The following is a 14688-nucleotide window of genomic DNA, read 5'->3' on the forward strand; positions in this document are numbered from 1 at the left end:
CCCTCTTCCTCTCTCTCTCTTCCTCTCTCTCTTCCTCTATCTCTCTTCCTCTCTCTCTCTTCCTCTCTCCCTCCTCCTCTCTCTCTCTTCCTCTCTCTCTTCCTCTATCTCTCTTCCGCTCTCTCTCTTCCTCTCTCTCTCTTCCTCTCTCTCTCTCCCTCTCTCCCTCTTCCTCTCTCTCTCTTCCTCTCTCCCTCTTCCTCTCTCCCTCTTCCTCTCTCTCTCTTCCTCTCTCTCTTCCTCTATCTCTCTTCCTCTCTCTCTCTTCCTCTCTCCGTCTTCCTCTCTCTCTTCCTCTCTCCCTCTTCCTCTCTCTCTCTTCCCCTCTCTCTCTTCCTCTCTCCCTATTCCTCTCTCCCTATTCCTCTCTCCTTCTTCCTCTCTCCTTATTCCTCTCTCCCTCTTCCTCTCTCCCTCTTCATCTCTTCCTCTTCCTCTCTCTCTCTTCCTCTCTCTCTCTTCCTCTCTCTCTTCCTCTCTCTCTCACCTCTCTCCCTCTTCCTCTCTCTCTCTTCCTCTCTCCCTCTTCCTCTCTCCCTCTTCCTCTCTCCTTCTTCCTCTCTCCTTCTTCCTCTCTCTCTCTTCCTCTCTCTCTCTTCCTCTCGCTTCCTCTCCCCCTCTCTCTCTTTCTCTCTCTCTCTTCCTCCCTCACTCTTCCTCTCTCCCTCTTCATCTCTCTCTCTTCCTCTCTCTCTCTCTTCCTCTCTCTCTCTCCCTCTCTCCCTCTTCCTCTCTCGTTATTCCTCCCTCTCTCCCTCTTCCTCTCTCCCTCTTCCTCTCTCCTTCTTCCTCTCTACTTCTTCCTCTCTCCCTCTTCCTCTCTCTCACTTCCTCTCTCCCTCTTCCTCTCTCCCTCTTCATCTCTCTCTCTCTTCCTCTCTCCCTCTTCCTCTATCTCTCTTCCTCTCTCTCTTCCTCTCTCTCTCTTCCTCCCTCACTCTTCCTCTCTCCCTCTTCATCTCTCTCTCTTCCTCTCTCTCTCTCTTCCTCTCTCCCTCTTCCTCTCTCTCTCTTCCTCTCTCTCTTCCTCCCTCTCTCTTCCTCTCTCTCTCTCTCTCTCTTCCTCCCTCTCTCTTCCTCTCTCCCTCTTCCTCTCTCTCTCTTCCTCTCTCTCTTCCTCCCTCCCTCTTCCTCTCTCTTCCTCTCTCTCTCTTCCTCCCTCTCTCTTCCTCTCTCCCTCTTCCTCCCTCTCTCTTACTCTCTCCCTCTTCCTCTCTGCCTCTTCCTCTCTCTCTCTTCCTGTCTCTCTCTTCCTCTCTCTCTCCTCTTCTCTCTTTCGTTTATCTGTCACGGCATTCTGTCATGATCTTTGTATTCTGACTTGTTGTCCATTGCTGCTACTTTGAGGTTTGTTAAATATTTTTCTTCTTTCTTTTTCTCCTTTCTGTGTCCCTCTCCCTCTCTTTTTGTCCGTGTGTCCATTATGTATGTCCTTCTGTGCTTTTCACCTTTGTTTGCAACTGCACTGCCCATCCATTCCTGACCTTCATGTGTGTGAATGTGTATATGTGGTTTGCACCCCATTGCTCCCATTACTTGTTGAATGTGTGTGTTTCTGGGTCTGTGTTTGTCTTTATCCTCCCCATCCTCTCCCCCTGTGTGTCTGTCCTCCCCATCCTCTCCCCCTGTGTGTCTGTCCTCCCCATCCTCTCCCCTGTGTGTCTGTCCTCCCCATCCTCTCCTCCTGTGTGTCATCCTCCTCCATCCTGTCTGTGTTCTCCTCCTCCTCCTCCTCCATCCTGTCTGTGTCCTCCTCCTCCATCCTGTCTGTGTCGTCCTCCTACGTCCTGTCTGTGTCCTCCTCCATCCTGTGTCCTCCTCCTTACATCCTGTCTGTGTCATCCTCCTCCATCCTGTCTGTGTCCTCCTCCATCCTGCCTGTGTCGTCCTCCTCCATCCTGCCTGTGTCATCCTCCTCCATCCTGTCTGTGTCCTCCTCCATCCTGTCTGTGTCCTCCTCCATCCTGTCTGTGTCCTCCCCCTCCATCCTGTCTGTGTCCTCCTCCTCCATCATGTCTGTGTCCTCCTCCATCCTGTCTGTGTCCTCCTCCTCCATCCTGTCTGTGTCCTCCTCCATCCTGTCTGTGTCCTCCTCCATGCTGTCTGTGTCCTCCTCCATGCTGTCTGTGTCCTCCTCCATCATGTCTGTGTCGTCCTCCTCCATCCTGTCTGTGTCGTCCTCCCCCATCCTGTCTGTGTCCTCCTCCTCCATCATGTCTGTGTCCTCCTCCTCCATCCTGTCTGTGTCCTCGTACTCCATCCTGTCTGTGTCCTCCTCCTCCATCATGTCTGTGTCCTCCTCCCCCATCCTGTCTGTGTCTGCCTCCTCCATTCTGTCTGTGTCCTCCTCCTCCGTCCTGTCTGAGTCCTCCTCCTCCATCATGTCTGTGTCCTCCTCCTCCATCCTGTCTGTGTCCTCCTCCTCCATCCTGTCTGTGTCCTCCTCCATCCTGTCTGTGTCCTCCTCCTCCATCCTGTCTGTGTCGTCCTCCTCCATCCTGTCTGTGTCCTCCTCCTCCATCCTGTCTGTGTCCTCCTCCTCCATCCTGTCTGTGACGTCCTCCTCCATCCTGTCTGTGTCGTCCTCCTCCATCATGTCTGTGTCCTCCTCCTCCATCCTGTCTGTGTTGTCCTCCTCCATCCTGTCTGTGTCCTCCTCTATCCTGTCTGTGTCCTCCGCCTCCATCCTGTCTGTGTCCTCCTCCTCCATCATGTCTGTGTCCTCCTCCATCCTGTCTGTGTCCTCCTCCTCCATCCTGTCTGTGTCCTCCTCCATCCTGTCTGTGTCCTCCTCCTCCATCCTGTCTGTGTCCTCCTCCATGCTGTCTGTGTCCTCCTCCATGCTGTCTGTGTCCTCCTCCATCATGTCTGTGTTGTCCTCCTCCATCCTGTCTGTGTCGTCCTCCCCCATCCTGTCTGTGTTCTCCTCCTCCATCATGTCTGTGTCCTCCTCCTCCATCCTGTCTGTGTTCTCCTACTCCATCCTGTCTGTGTCCTCCTCCTCCATCATGTCTGTGTCCTCCTCCCCCATCCTGTCTGTGTCCTCCTCCTCCATCCTGTCTGTGTCCTCCTCCTCCATCCTGTCTGTGTCCTCCTCCTCCATCATGTCTGTGTCCTCCTCCTCCATCCTGTCTGTGTCCTCCTCCTCCATCCTGTCTGTGTCCTCCTCCATCCTGTCTGTGTCCTCCTCCTCCATCCTGTCTGTGTCGTCCTCCTCCATCCTGTCTGTGTCCTCCTCCTCCATCCTGTCTGTGTCCTCCTCCTCCATCCTGTCTGTGACGTCCTCCTCCATCCTGTCTGTGTCGTCCTCCTCCATCATGTCTGTGTCCTCCCCCTCCATCCTGTCTGTGTTGTCCTCCTCCATCCTGTCTGTGTCCTCCTCTATCCTGTCTCTGTCCTTCTCCTCCATCATGTCTGTGTCCTCCTCCATCTTGTCTGTGTCCTCCTCTATCCTGTCTCTGTCCTTCTCCTCCATCCTGTTGGTGTCCTTCTCCTCCTTCCTGTCTCTGCCCTTCTCCTCCATCACGTCTGTGTCCTAACTCCATCATGTCTGTGTCCTCCTCCTCCATCCTGTCTGTGTCCTTCTCCTCCATCATGTCTGTGTCCTCCTCCTCCATCCTGTCTGTGTCCTCCTCCTCCATCATGTCTGTGTCCTCCTCCTCCATCCTGTCTGTGTCCTCCTCCTCCATCCTGTCTGTGTCGTCCTCCATCCTGTCTGTGTCCTTCTCCTCCATCATGCCTGTGTCCTCCTCCATCCCGTCTGTGTCGTCCTCCTCCATCCTGTCTGTGTCGTCCTCCATCCTGTCTGTGTCCTTCTCCTCCATCATGTCTGTGTCCTCCTCCATCCTGTCTGTGTCGTCCTCCTCCATCCTGTCTGTGTCCTCCTCCATCCTGTCTGTGTCCTCCTCCATCATGTCTCTGTCCTTCTCCTCCATCCTGTCTGTGTCCTCCTCCATCCTGTCTGTGTCCTTCTCCTCCATTCTGTCTGTGTCCTCCTCCTCCATCTTGTCTGTCATCCTCCTCCATCATGCCTGTGTCCTCCTTCATCATGTCTGTGTCCTCCTCCTCCATCTTGTCTGTGTCCTCCTCCTCCATTATGTCTCTGTCCTTCTCCTCCATCCTGTCTGTGTCCTCCTCCATCCTGTCTGTGTCCTTCTCCTCCATCATGTCTGTGTCCTCCTCCTCCATCATGTCGGTGTCCTCCTCCTCCATCATGTCTGTGTCCTCCTCCTCCATCATGTTTGTGTCCTCCTCCTCTATCCTGTCTGTGTCCTCCTCCATCATGTCTGTGTCTTTCTCCTCCATCCTGTCTGTGTCCTCCTCCATCATGTCTCTGTCCTTCTCCTCCATCCTGTCTGTGTCCTCCCCCACCTGTCTGTGTCCTTCTTATCCATTCTGTCTGTGTCCTCCTCCTACATCATGTCTGTCATCCTCCTCCATCCTGTCTGTCTCCTCCTCCATCCTGTCTGTGTCCTCCTCCATCATGTCTTTGTCCTCCTCCTCCATCCTGTCTGTGTCCTCCTCCTCCATCCTGTCTGTGTCCTCCTCCATCCTGTCTGTGTCCTCCTCCTCCATCCTGTCTGTGTCCTCCTCCTCCATCCTGTCTGTGTCCTCCTCCATCCTGTCTGTGTCCTCCTCTTCCATCCTGTCTGTGTCCTCCTCCATCCTGTCTGTGTCCTCCTCCTCCATCCTGTCTGTGTCCTCCTCCTCCATCCTCTCTGTGTCCTCCTCCATCCTGTCTGTGTCCTCCTCCATCCTGTTTGTGTCCTATCCTCCATCCTGTCTGTGTCCTCCTTCTCCATCCTGTCTGTGTTCTCCTCCTCCATCCTGTCTGTGTCCTCCTCCTCCATCCTGTCTGTGTCCTCCTCCATCCTGTCTGTGTCCTCCTCCATCCTGTCTGTGTCCTAAAGTCCACCAGTTGAGGCGTCGCGTAGCAGACTGCTCCTGAAATGCTCCAAGTGTGGTGTGATCTCAAGTACTGCTCTCTCCAGCTCTACTGCCAGCAATGCCATGTTAGTCAAAACGACTATCACACACCAAAACTTACCCTCACACATCAAAAGATTCCCTTACACATTGAAAGATACCCTCACACACCGAAAGATACCCTCGCACACTGAAAGATACCCTCACACATCGAAATATACCCTCACACATCGAAAGATACCCTCTTACTCTCTCCTTCTCCCTCTATCTCCATCTCTCGCAGTATCTCTATCGCTATCTCTATCAGTATCTCTCTCTCCATATTTTCTCTCTCCCTCTCCCTCTCCCTCCCTCTCTCCCTCTCTCCCTCTCACACTCACACACAATCTCAGTTACAGCTGTCAGTTACTTGTCTCTCACTTGGTCGTGTTCTGCATCGATCACACAGTCTGGAGGTCACTGTGGCTTTCAGTATGCCTGATGTGTGTGTCACTGTGGGTGCACCTGCATACGTGTTTGTCACTGTGAGTGTGCTTGCAAATGTTTGTGTGTAAGCGTGTGCATGTGTTATGAGGGTGTCGCCGTCCCAGATTCTAAAGGTTGAAGTACTCTCCTTCCTCCCCTCTACCCCTTCTCTCCTTCCTCCCCTCTCCCCCTTCTCTACCTCCTCCCCTCTACCCCTTCTCTCCCTTCTCTCCTCTCCCCTCTCCCTTCATCTCCTTACCTCCTCCACTCTCCCCCTCCTCTCTCTCTCCTTTCCCTCCTCTCCTCTCCCCCTCGTCTAACTATCCTCTCCCTCCTCCCATCTCCCTCTCCCTCCTCCCCTCCTCCCCTCTTTCCCTCCTCTACCCCTCCTCTCCCCCTCCTCTAACTATCCTCTCCTTCCTCCCATCTCCCTCTCCTTCCCCTCCTCTACCCCTCCTCTCCTCTCTCCTCTTGTCGTTCTTCTCTCTCAGGGCGTCCCTGTGGAGTTCCTGTGTAGTTCTCCCTCTGCTGGCTCTGACCTGGATGTCTGCTGTGTTGGCCATCACCGACCGCCGCTCCACACTGTTCCAGGTACACTTTGCTGTTTTCAAACGAACACACATCTGCATGCACACATCTGCACACGCACACACACACACACACACACACACATACACACACACACACACACACACACACACACACACACACACACACACACACACACACACACACACACACACACACACACACACACACACACACACACACACACACACACACACACACACACACACACGCACACACACACACACACACACATACACACACACACACACACAAACACGTATCCAAGCTTGTATAACAATGTACTGTATACACTCTTTCAAACTCACTAACCTTTGCATGCACTCATACACACACTGATACACACACTCATAAACCAACTAGCTCTCACAGTCTCACGTCAGAATTAGACTTTCATCCATGTTTCTTAAATGTCATATTTCAAAGTTGTTCCAAAACTCACATTTCAAAATGTTCAAAAGGTTAAGTTTAGGCATTAACTTGTCATTTCTAAGGTTAGGGTTTAGGTTTGGGAAAGGATTTAAACAGAAATCTGAAAAACACCTTTCTATTCCTGGATTAGACCATGCAACCATTTGCACCAGAGGCAGATGCTTAAGCAGACAACACTGTCTATCCATCATCCCCATCCACAGCACCCAAGCAATACCCAAACCAACTTGTAGCTAACAGCGCTCACTGTTGCCACCAGTTGCCCGATCTCCATGTCATCTCCTGACATCCTCACTGGAAAACTGACTGGAATACTGACTGGAATACTGACTGGAATACTGACTGGAATACTGACTGATCTCCATGTCATCTCCTGACATCCTCACTGGAATACTGACTGGAATACTGACTGGAATACTGACTGATCTCCATATCATCTCCTGACATCCTCACTGGAATACTGACTGGAATACTGACTGGAATACTGACTGATCTCCATGTCATCTCCTGACATCCTCACTGGAATACTGACTGGAATACTGACTGATCTCCATGTCATCTCATGACATCCTCACTGGAATACTGACTGATCTCCATGTCATCTCCTGACATCCTCACTGGAATACTGACTGGAATACTGACTGATCTCCATGTCATCTCCTGACATCCTCACTGGAATACTGACTGGAATACTGACTGGAATACTGACTGATCTCCATGTCATCTCCTGACATCCTCACTGGAATCACTGGAATACTGACTGGAATACTGACTGATCTCCATGTCATCTCCTGACATCCTCACTGGAATACTGACTGGAATACTGACTGGAATACTGACTGAATGTCATCTCCTGACATCCTCACTGGAATACTGACTGGAATACTGACTGATCTCCATGTCATCTCATGACATCCTCACTGGAATACTGACTGATCTCCATGTCATCTCCTGACATCCTCACTGGAATACTGACTGGAATACTGACTGATCTCCATGTCATCTCCTGACATCCTCACTGGAATACTGACTGGAATACTGACTGGAATACTGACTGGAATACTGACTGATCTCCATGTCATCTCCTGACATCCTCACTGGAATACTGACTGGAATACTGACTGATCTCCATGTCATCTCCTGACATCCTCACTGGAATACTGCCAGGAATACTGACTCATCTCCATGTCATCTCCTGACATCCTCACTGGAATACAGACTGGAATACTGACTGGAATACTGACTGATCTCCATGTCATCTCCTGACATCCTCACTGGAATACTGACTGGAATACTGACTGGAATATTGACTGATCTCCATGTCATCTCCTGACATCCTCACAGGAAAACTGACTGGAATACTGACTGGAATACTGACTGGAATACTGACTGGAATACTGACTGGAATACTGACTGATCTCCATATCATCTCCCGACATCCTCACTGGAATACTGACTGGAATACTGACTGATCTCCATGTCATCTCATGACATCCTCACTGGAATACTGACTGGAATACTGACTGGAATACTGACTGATCTCCATGTCATCTCCTGACATCCTCACTGGAATACTGACTGGAATACTGACTGATCTCCATGTCATCTCCTGACATCCTCACTGGAATACTGACTGGAATACTGACTGGAGTACTGACGGATCTCCATGTCATCTCCTGACATCCTCACTGGAATACTGACTGGAATACTGACTGATCTCCATATCATCTCCTGACATCCTCACTCAAATACTGACTTATAGCACGGGTCCTGGCTGCATTAAAACTCTCATACACACACTGATACACACACTGATACACACACTGATACACACACTGATACACAGACTGATACACACACTGATACACACTGATACACACACTGAAACACACACTGATACACACACTGAAACACACTGATACACACACTGAAACACACTGATACACACACTGAAACACACTGATACACACACTGATACACACACTGATACACACACTGATACACACACTGATACACACACTGAAACACACACTGATACACACACTGATACACACACTGATACACACACGGATACACACACTGATACACACACTGATAAACACACTGAAACACACACTGATACACACACTGATACACACACTGATACACACACTGAAACACACTCTATCTCTCTGTCATTGTCACTCTCTCTCTCTCTCTCCCCCTATCTCCCTCTCTCTCTCTCTCTCTCTCTACCTCTCTCTCTCTCTCTCTCTCTCTCTCTCTCTGTCTTTCTCTATCTCTCTCTACCTGTCTCTCTCTCCAGTTCTCACTCGGTCTCTCTCTGCCTGTATCTCTCTCTCTCTGTCTCTCCCTCTCTGTCTCCCTCTCTGTCTCTCCCTCTCTGTCTCTCCCTCTCTGTCTCCCTCTCTATCTCTCTGACTCTCTCTTTCTATGGTAACTGACAGACGTTCTAATCTCTTTCAGGTTCTGTTTGCTGTCTTTGACTCTGTCCAGGGTTTTGTCATCATTACTGTCCACTGTGCCATGCGCCGAGAGGTTAGTGTGTGTCTGTGTGTGTCTGAGTGTGTCTGTGTGTTTTATGTGTGTTTACTGTATGTAGGTATATGAAGAAATTCCATTTAATTCCTGAATTGAAACCAAAACCCTGCTACAGGTGGTCTCGTTTTCTCCTACTGAAGCGTACAGTACCAGCTAGCTAGATCGACAGAGGTTCAGCCCAGACAGTACCAGCTAGCTAGATAGACAGAAGTTCAGCCCAGACAGTACCAGCTAGCTAGATAGACAGAGATTCAGCCCAGACAGTACCAGCTAGCTAGATAGACAGAAGTTCAGCCCAGACAGTACCAGCTAACTAGATAGACAGAGATTCAGCCCAGACAGTACCAGCTAGCTAGATAGACAGAGGTTCAGCCCAGACAGTACCAGCTAGCTAGATAGACAGAGGTTCAGCCCAGACAGTACCAGCTAGCTAGATAGACAGAGATTCAGCCCAGACAGTACCAGCTAGCTAGATAGACAGAGGTTCAGCCCAGACAGTACCAGCTAGCTAGATAGACAGAGGTTCAGCCCAGACAGTACCAGCTAGCTAGATAGACAGAGGTTCAGCCCAGACAGTACAAGCTAGCTAGATAGACAGAGGTTCAGCCCAGACAGTACAAGCTAGCTAGATAGACAGAGATTCAGCCCAGACAGTACCAGCTAGCTAGATAGACAGAAGTTCAGCCCAGACAGTACCAGCTAGCTAGATAGACAGAGGTTCAGCCCAGACAGTACCAGCTAGCTAGATAGACAGAAGTTCAGCCCAGACAGTACCAGCTAGCTAGATAGACAGAGATTCAGCCCAGACAGTACCAGCTAGCTAGATAGACAGAAGTTCAGCCCAGACAGTACCAGCTAGCTAGATAGACAGACGTTCAGCCCAGACAGTACCAGCTAGCTAGATAGACAGAGATTCAGCCCAGACAGTACCAGCTAGCTAGATAGACAGAAGTTCAGCCCAGACAGTACCAGCTAGCTAGATAGACAGAGATTCAGCCCAGACAGTACCAGCTAGCTAGATAGACAGAGGTTCAGCCCAGACAGTACAAGCTAGCTAGATAGACAGAGATTCAGCCCAGACAGTACCAGCTAACTAGATAGACAGAGATTCAGCCCAGACAGTACCAGCTAGCTAGATAGACAGAGGTTCAGCCCAGACAGTACCAGCTAGCTAGATAGACAGAGGTTCAGCCCAGACAGTACCAGCTAGCTAGATAGACAGAGGTTCAGCCCAGACAGTACAAGCTAGCTATATAGACAGACATTCAGCCCAGACAGTACCAGCTAGCTAGATAGACAGAAGTTCAGCCCAGACAGTACCAGCTAGCTAGATAGACAGAGGTTCAGCTCAGACATGGAAGGATTACTCTGCTTCAGCCTATATTAATATAATAGAGTATTGTCCAGATGATCCAGGGCTCCTATAAGGAGATTAGTAAAACTGTATGAATTAAGACGATAAGTCCCCAGTCGAATGCCCTCACTGTCCATTCTCAACAGACACACACAGTCTCGAAATACCCATTTACTAGGCACACACACACGCGCGTACACGCACACACACACACACACACACACACACACACACACACACACACACACACACACACACAGAGTTAAACGCAGAGAACAAACTCAACACACACACACACACACACATGCAGCATCATCCCGGACAACCTAGACTCACTCCAATTCGCATACCGCCCCAACAGATCCACAATCTCAATCGCACTCCATACTGTCCTTTCCCACCTGGACAAAAGGGACACCTACGTGAGAATGCTGTTCATTGACTACAGCTCAGCGTTCAACACCATAGTGCCCTGAAAGCACATCACCTAGCTAAGGACCCTGGGACTAAACACCTCCCTCTACAACTGGATCCTGGACTTCCTGACGAGCCGCCCCCAGGTGGTAAGGGTAGGTAACAACACATCTGCCTCTCTGATCCACAACACCGGTTCCCCTCAGGGGTGTGTGCTTAGTCCCGTCCTGTAGTCCCTGTTCACCTACGACTGTGTGGCCAAACACCATCATTAAGTTTGCTGATAACACAGCAGTTGTAGGCCTGATCACCGACAACGATGATACACCCTATAGGGAGGAGGTCAAAGACATGTCAGTGTGGTGCCAGGCCAACAGCCTCTCTCTCAATGTGAGCAAGACAAAGGAGATGATCGTGGACTACAGGAAAAGGAGGGCCGAACAGGCCACCATTAACATCAACGGGGCTGAAGTGGAGCACGTTAGAGAGTTTCAAAGTTCCTTGGTGTCCACATCAAAAAACAATCATGGTCCAAACACACCTAGACAGTCATGAAGAGGGCACGACAGCACATTTCCCCCCTCAACATTTGACATGGGACCCCGGCTACACCATTGAGAGCATCGTGACTGTTTGCATCGCCTGGTATGGAAACTGCTCGGAATCTGACCGTAAGGCGCTACAGAGGGTAGTGTGAACGGCCCAGTACGTCACTGGGGCCAAGCTTCCTGCCATCCAGGACCTATATACCAGGCGGTGTCAGAGGAAGGCCCAAAAAATTATCAAAGACTCCAGTCACCCAAGTCATAGACTGTTCTCTCTGCAATCGCACGGCAAGCGGTACAGGAGCGTCAAGTCTAGGTCTAAAAAACTCCTTAACAGCTTCTACCGCCCAGACTATTTACATTGACCCCTCCCCCCCGTTGTTTTTACACTGCTGCTACTCACTGTTTATTATCTAAGCTCTATGCATAGTCACTTTACCCCTACCTACATGTACATATTACCTGGACTAACCTGTACCACTGCACATTGACTCGGTACCGGTTTCCCCTGTATATACTGTAGCTTCCTTATTGTTATGTAATTCTACTGTGTTACTTTTTATTCAGTAAATATTTTCTTAACTCTATTTCTTGAACTGCATTGTTGGTTAAGGGCTTGTAAGTCAGCATTTCACTGTAAGGTCGACACCTGCTGTATTCAGCGCATGTGACAAATAACATTTGATTTAATATAATGCACACACACACAAACACACATGCACACACACACACACATGCTTGCATACACACACATTTATCAAACATACACACACACACACATCCGTGTACTCACACACACACACTCACACGGCCCCCTATTGTGCACAAACATCAGGCAAATATTTGATCCATTCCGTGGCTACACAACATCTCTCTGTGTCACGCCCTGGCCATAGAGGCTTTTTATTCTCTATTTTGGTTAGGCCAGGGTGTGACTAGGGTGGTTCTTCTATGTCCTTTTTTCTATGTCTTGTATTTCTATGTCTTGGCCTGGTATGGTTCTCAATCAGGGACAGCTGTCTATCGTCGTCTCTGATTGAGAACCATACTTAGGTATCCTTTTCCCCTACCTGTTTTGTGGGAAGTTAACTTTGTCTTTGTTCAGGGCCCAAAGCGTCACGGTTTGGTTTTTGTTTTGTCGGCGTCATTTTCAATAAAGAGAGAATGTACGCTTACCACGCTGCACCTTGGTCCAGTCCTTCAGCCAGCCGTGACACTCTGTCTCTCCCCCCGATATGATATACATCACTTCATTGTTTATTGAGTAAACATATAGTTGAACATTAATGGACAAAAACTTTAAGTCATACAGTATATGTTAAATCAATATCACAAAAGCGTAGGATTAGAGTTGCCCAAATCCAGGAATTATTTGTTTAGTAAATATTAAAATCTCTGTCAGGGACTGAACCTAATCCCTAATAGCTGCAGCACAACGGGCAAGCGGATGATGTTGTCTCTGGGATGGAGAGAGACGTGGAGAGGAGAAGAGGGAGAGGAAAGGGGGAGAGAGACTGTGTAAAAAAGTTGCAGAGAGGAATAGAGGCACAGAGGCAGAGGGAAGATGGGGATTGAAAGAACATAGAGTTTGTGAATCTATAGAGAGGGTGTGTTGCAGAGTGACACGATGTGTGTATCAGAACGAGGGAGGGAGGGAGGGAGTTAAGGTCTGTGGAGTTCTGTGGAAAATGTCATTCACCCGAAAGGGAGTTAGAGAACATGGATGTATAGAAAATGTGATTAGCAGGAAAAGGGGAGGGAGAGAGATGGATCGAGAAATTAGGAAAGGAACATGTATGTATGAAAATAATGATTGTCGCAGAGGAAGGGAGCGAGACAAAAAGATGGAGGGAGGGAGGGAGGGAGGGAGGGAGGGAGGGAGGGAGGGAGGGAGGGAGGGAGGGAGGGAGGGAGGGAGGGAGGGAGGGAGGGAGGGAAAAAAAGAAATGTCAAGAAAAGGAGAAAGGGTTAATGAATAACACAAAGGGAGAACATTTAGAACATGTGGAGGAAGGAAAGTGTGAAGATCGGGAGAAAGACAAATGTAGAGGGAGAGAGAGAATGTGAGAGAGGGAGGGTGAGGGAGCGAGTATAGATCCATAGGAAACCCATTTGACTTTGAAATGAGAAGTATGCAGCCATCAGAGTGCCAACTCACCCAGCAGGGGATGAGGAAAGCAGAGTTAACATAGAGAGGATGGAGAGAGAGAAAGAAATACAGAGAGAGAGATGCAGAGAGCGAGGGAAGGAGATAGATGGAGAGAGAGAGATAAGAGAGAAGGATATAGAAAGATGCAGAGAGCGAGGGATTGAGATAGATGGAGAGAGAGAGAGAGCAAGAGAGAGAGAGAGAGAGAGAGAGAGAGAGAGAGAGAGAGGGAGAGATGGAATGAGCGGCGATACTCCAGTGAATGCACTATTCATCTGACACGGGCACTGATCCAATATGCAGTCTCTCTCTCTCTCTCTCTCTCTCTCTCTCTCTCTCTCTCTCTCTCTCGCTCTCTCTCTCTCTCTCTCTCTCTCACACACACACACACACACCGAACACCCGCTGTGAGTGAAGATGGCTTTTCTTTGGCGCTGTGGCTCACTTCAGTGTTCTGTTCTCAGATTCCACTCATAGGGTGGTAATTTGTTGTCCTACTCAGCAGCCACTCGGATGAAAGTCAGTCATTTGTATGCTCAGGTGAAAATATGGTTGTCTTGATATCCTGGAGGGATGAAAGGACACAGATTACATATTAGCAGGGCTTATTGAGTCAGACAAAACAACCACACAAAATCAAACTGAATTAAGGTGCATTTGAAATAGTAACACACTTTATAGTAAAATAATATAAATGAAGGAGAAAAAAATAACTGAATGCGTATATGGTAAAATACAGGTTTGGTCAGTGTAGTCTCAGTGTGTCAGTGTAGTCTCCATGTGTCAGTGTAGTCTCAGTTTGTCAGTGTAGTCCTCATGTGTCAGTGTAGTCTCAGTGTGTCAGTGTAGTCTCAGGGTGTCAGTGTAGTCTCCGCGTGTCAGTGTAGTCTCAGCGTGTCAGTGTAGGCTCCATGTGTCAGTGTAGTCTCAGCATGTAAGTGTAGGCTCCATGTGTCAGTGTAGTCTCCATGTGTCAGTGTAGTCTCCATGTGTCAGTGTAGTTTCCGTTTGTAAGTGTAGTCTCAGTGTGTCAGTGTAGTCTCAGTGTGTCAGTGTAGTCTCCGTGTGTCAATGTGGTCTCAGTGTGTCAGTGTAGTATCCAAGTGTAAGAGTCGTCTCAGTGTGTCAGTGTAGTCTCAGTGTGTCAGTGTAGTCTCAGTGTGTCAGTGTAGTCTCAGTGTGTCAGTGTAGTCTCAGTGTGTCAGTGTAGTCTCAGTGTGTCAGTGTAGTCTCAGTGTGTCAGTGTAGGCTCAGTGTGTCAGTGTAGTCTCAGT

The 14688-nt window shown here is 49.2% G+C and overlaps 1 protein-coding gene across 1 annotated transcript in view; it reads left to right on the forward strand.

Annotated features, from left to right (window-relative positions):
* LOC139391896 (adhesion G protein-coupled receptor B2-like) overlaps positions 1–14688 on the forward strand; it is a 253496-nt gene that overhangs the window by 176284 nt on the left and 62524 nt on the right. Inside the window, exons 21-23 of the mRNA XM_071139514.1 lie at positions 4911–5012; positions 5883–5982; positions 8878–8949. Coding sequence (XP_070995615.1) covers positions 4911–5012; positions 5883–5982; positions 8878–8949 — 274 coding nt within the window. The remainder of the gene's footprint in view (positions 1–4910; positions 5013–5882; positions 5983–8877; positions 8950–14688) is intronic.

Source organism: Oncorhynchus clarkii, chromosome 32 (assembly GCF_045791955.1).
Source record: "Oncorhynchus clarkii lewisi isolate Uvic-CL-2024 chromosome 32, UVic_Ocla_1.0, whole genome shotgun sequence".
Lineage (NCBI taxonomy): Eukaryota > Metazoa > Chordata > Actinopteri > Salmoniformes > Salmonidae > Oncorhynchus > Oncorhynchus clarkii.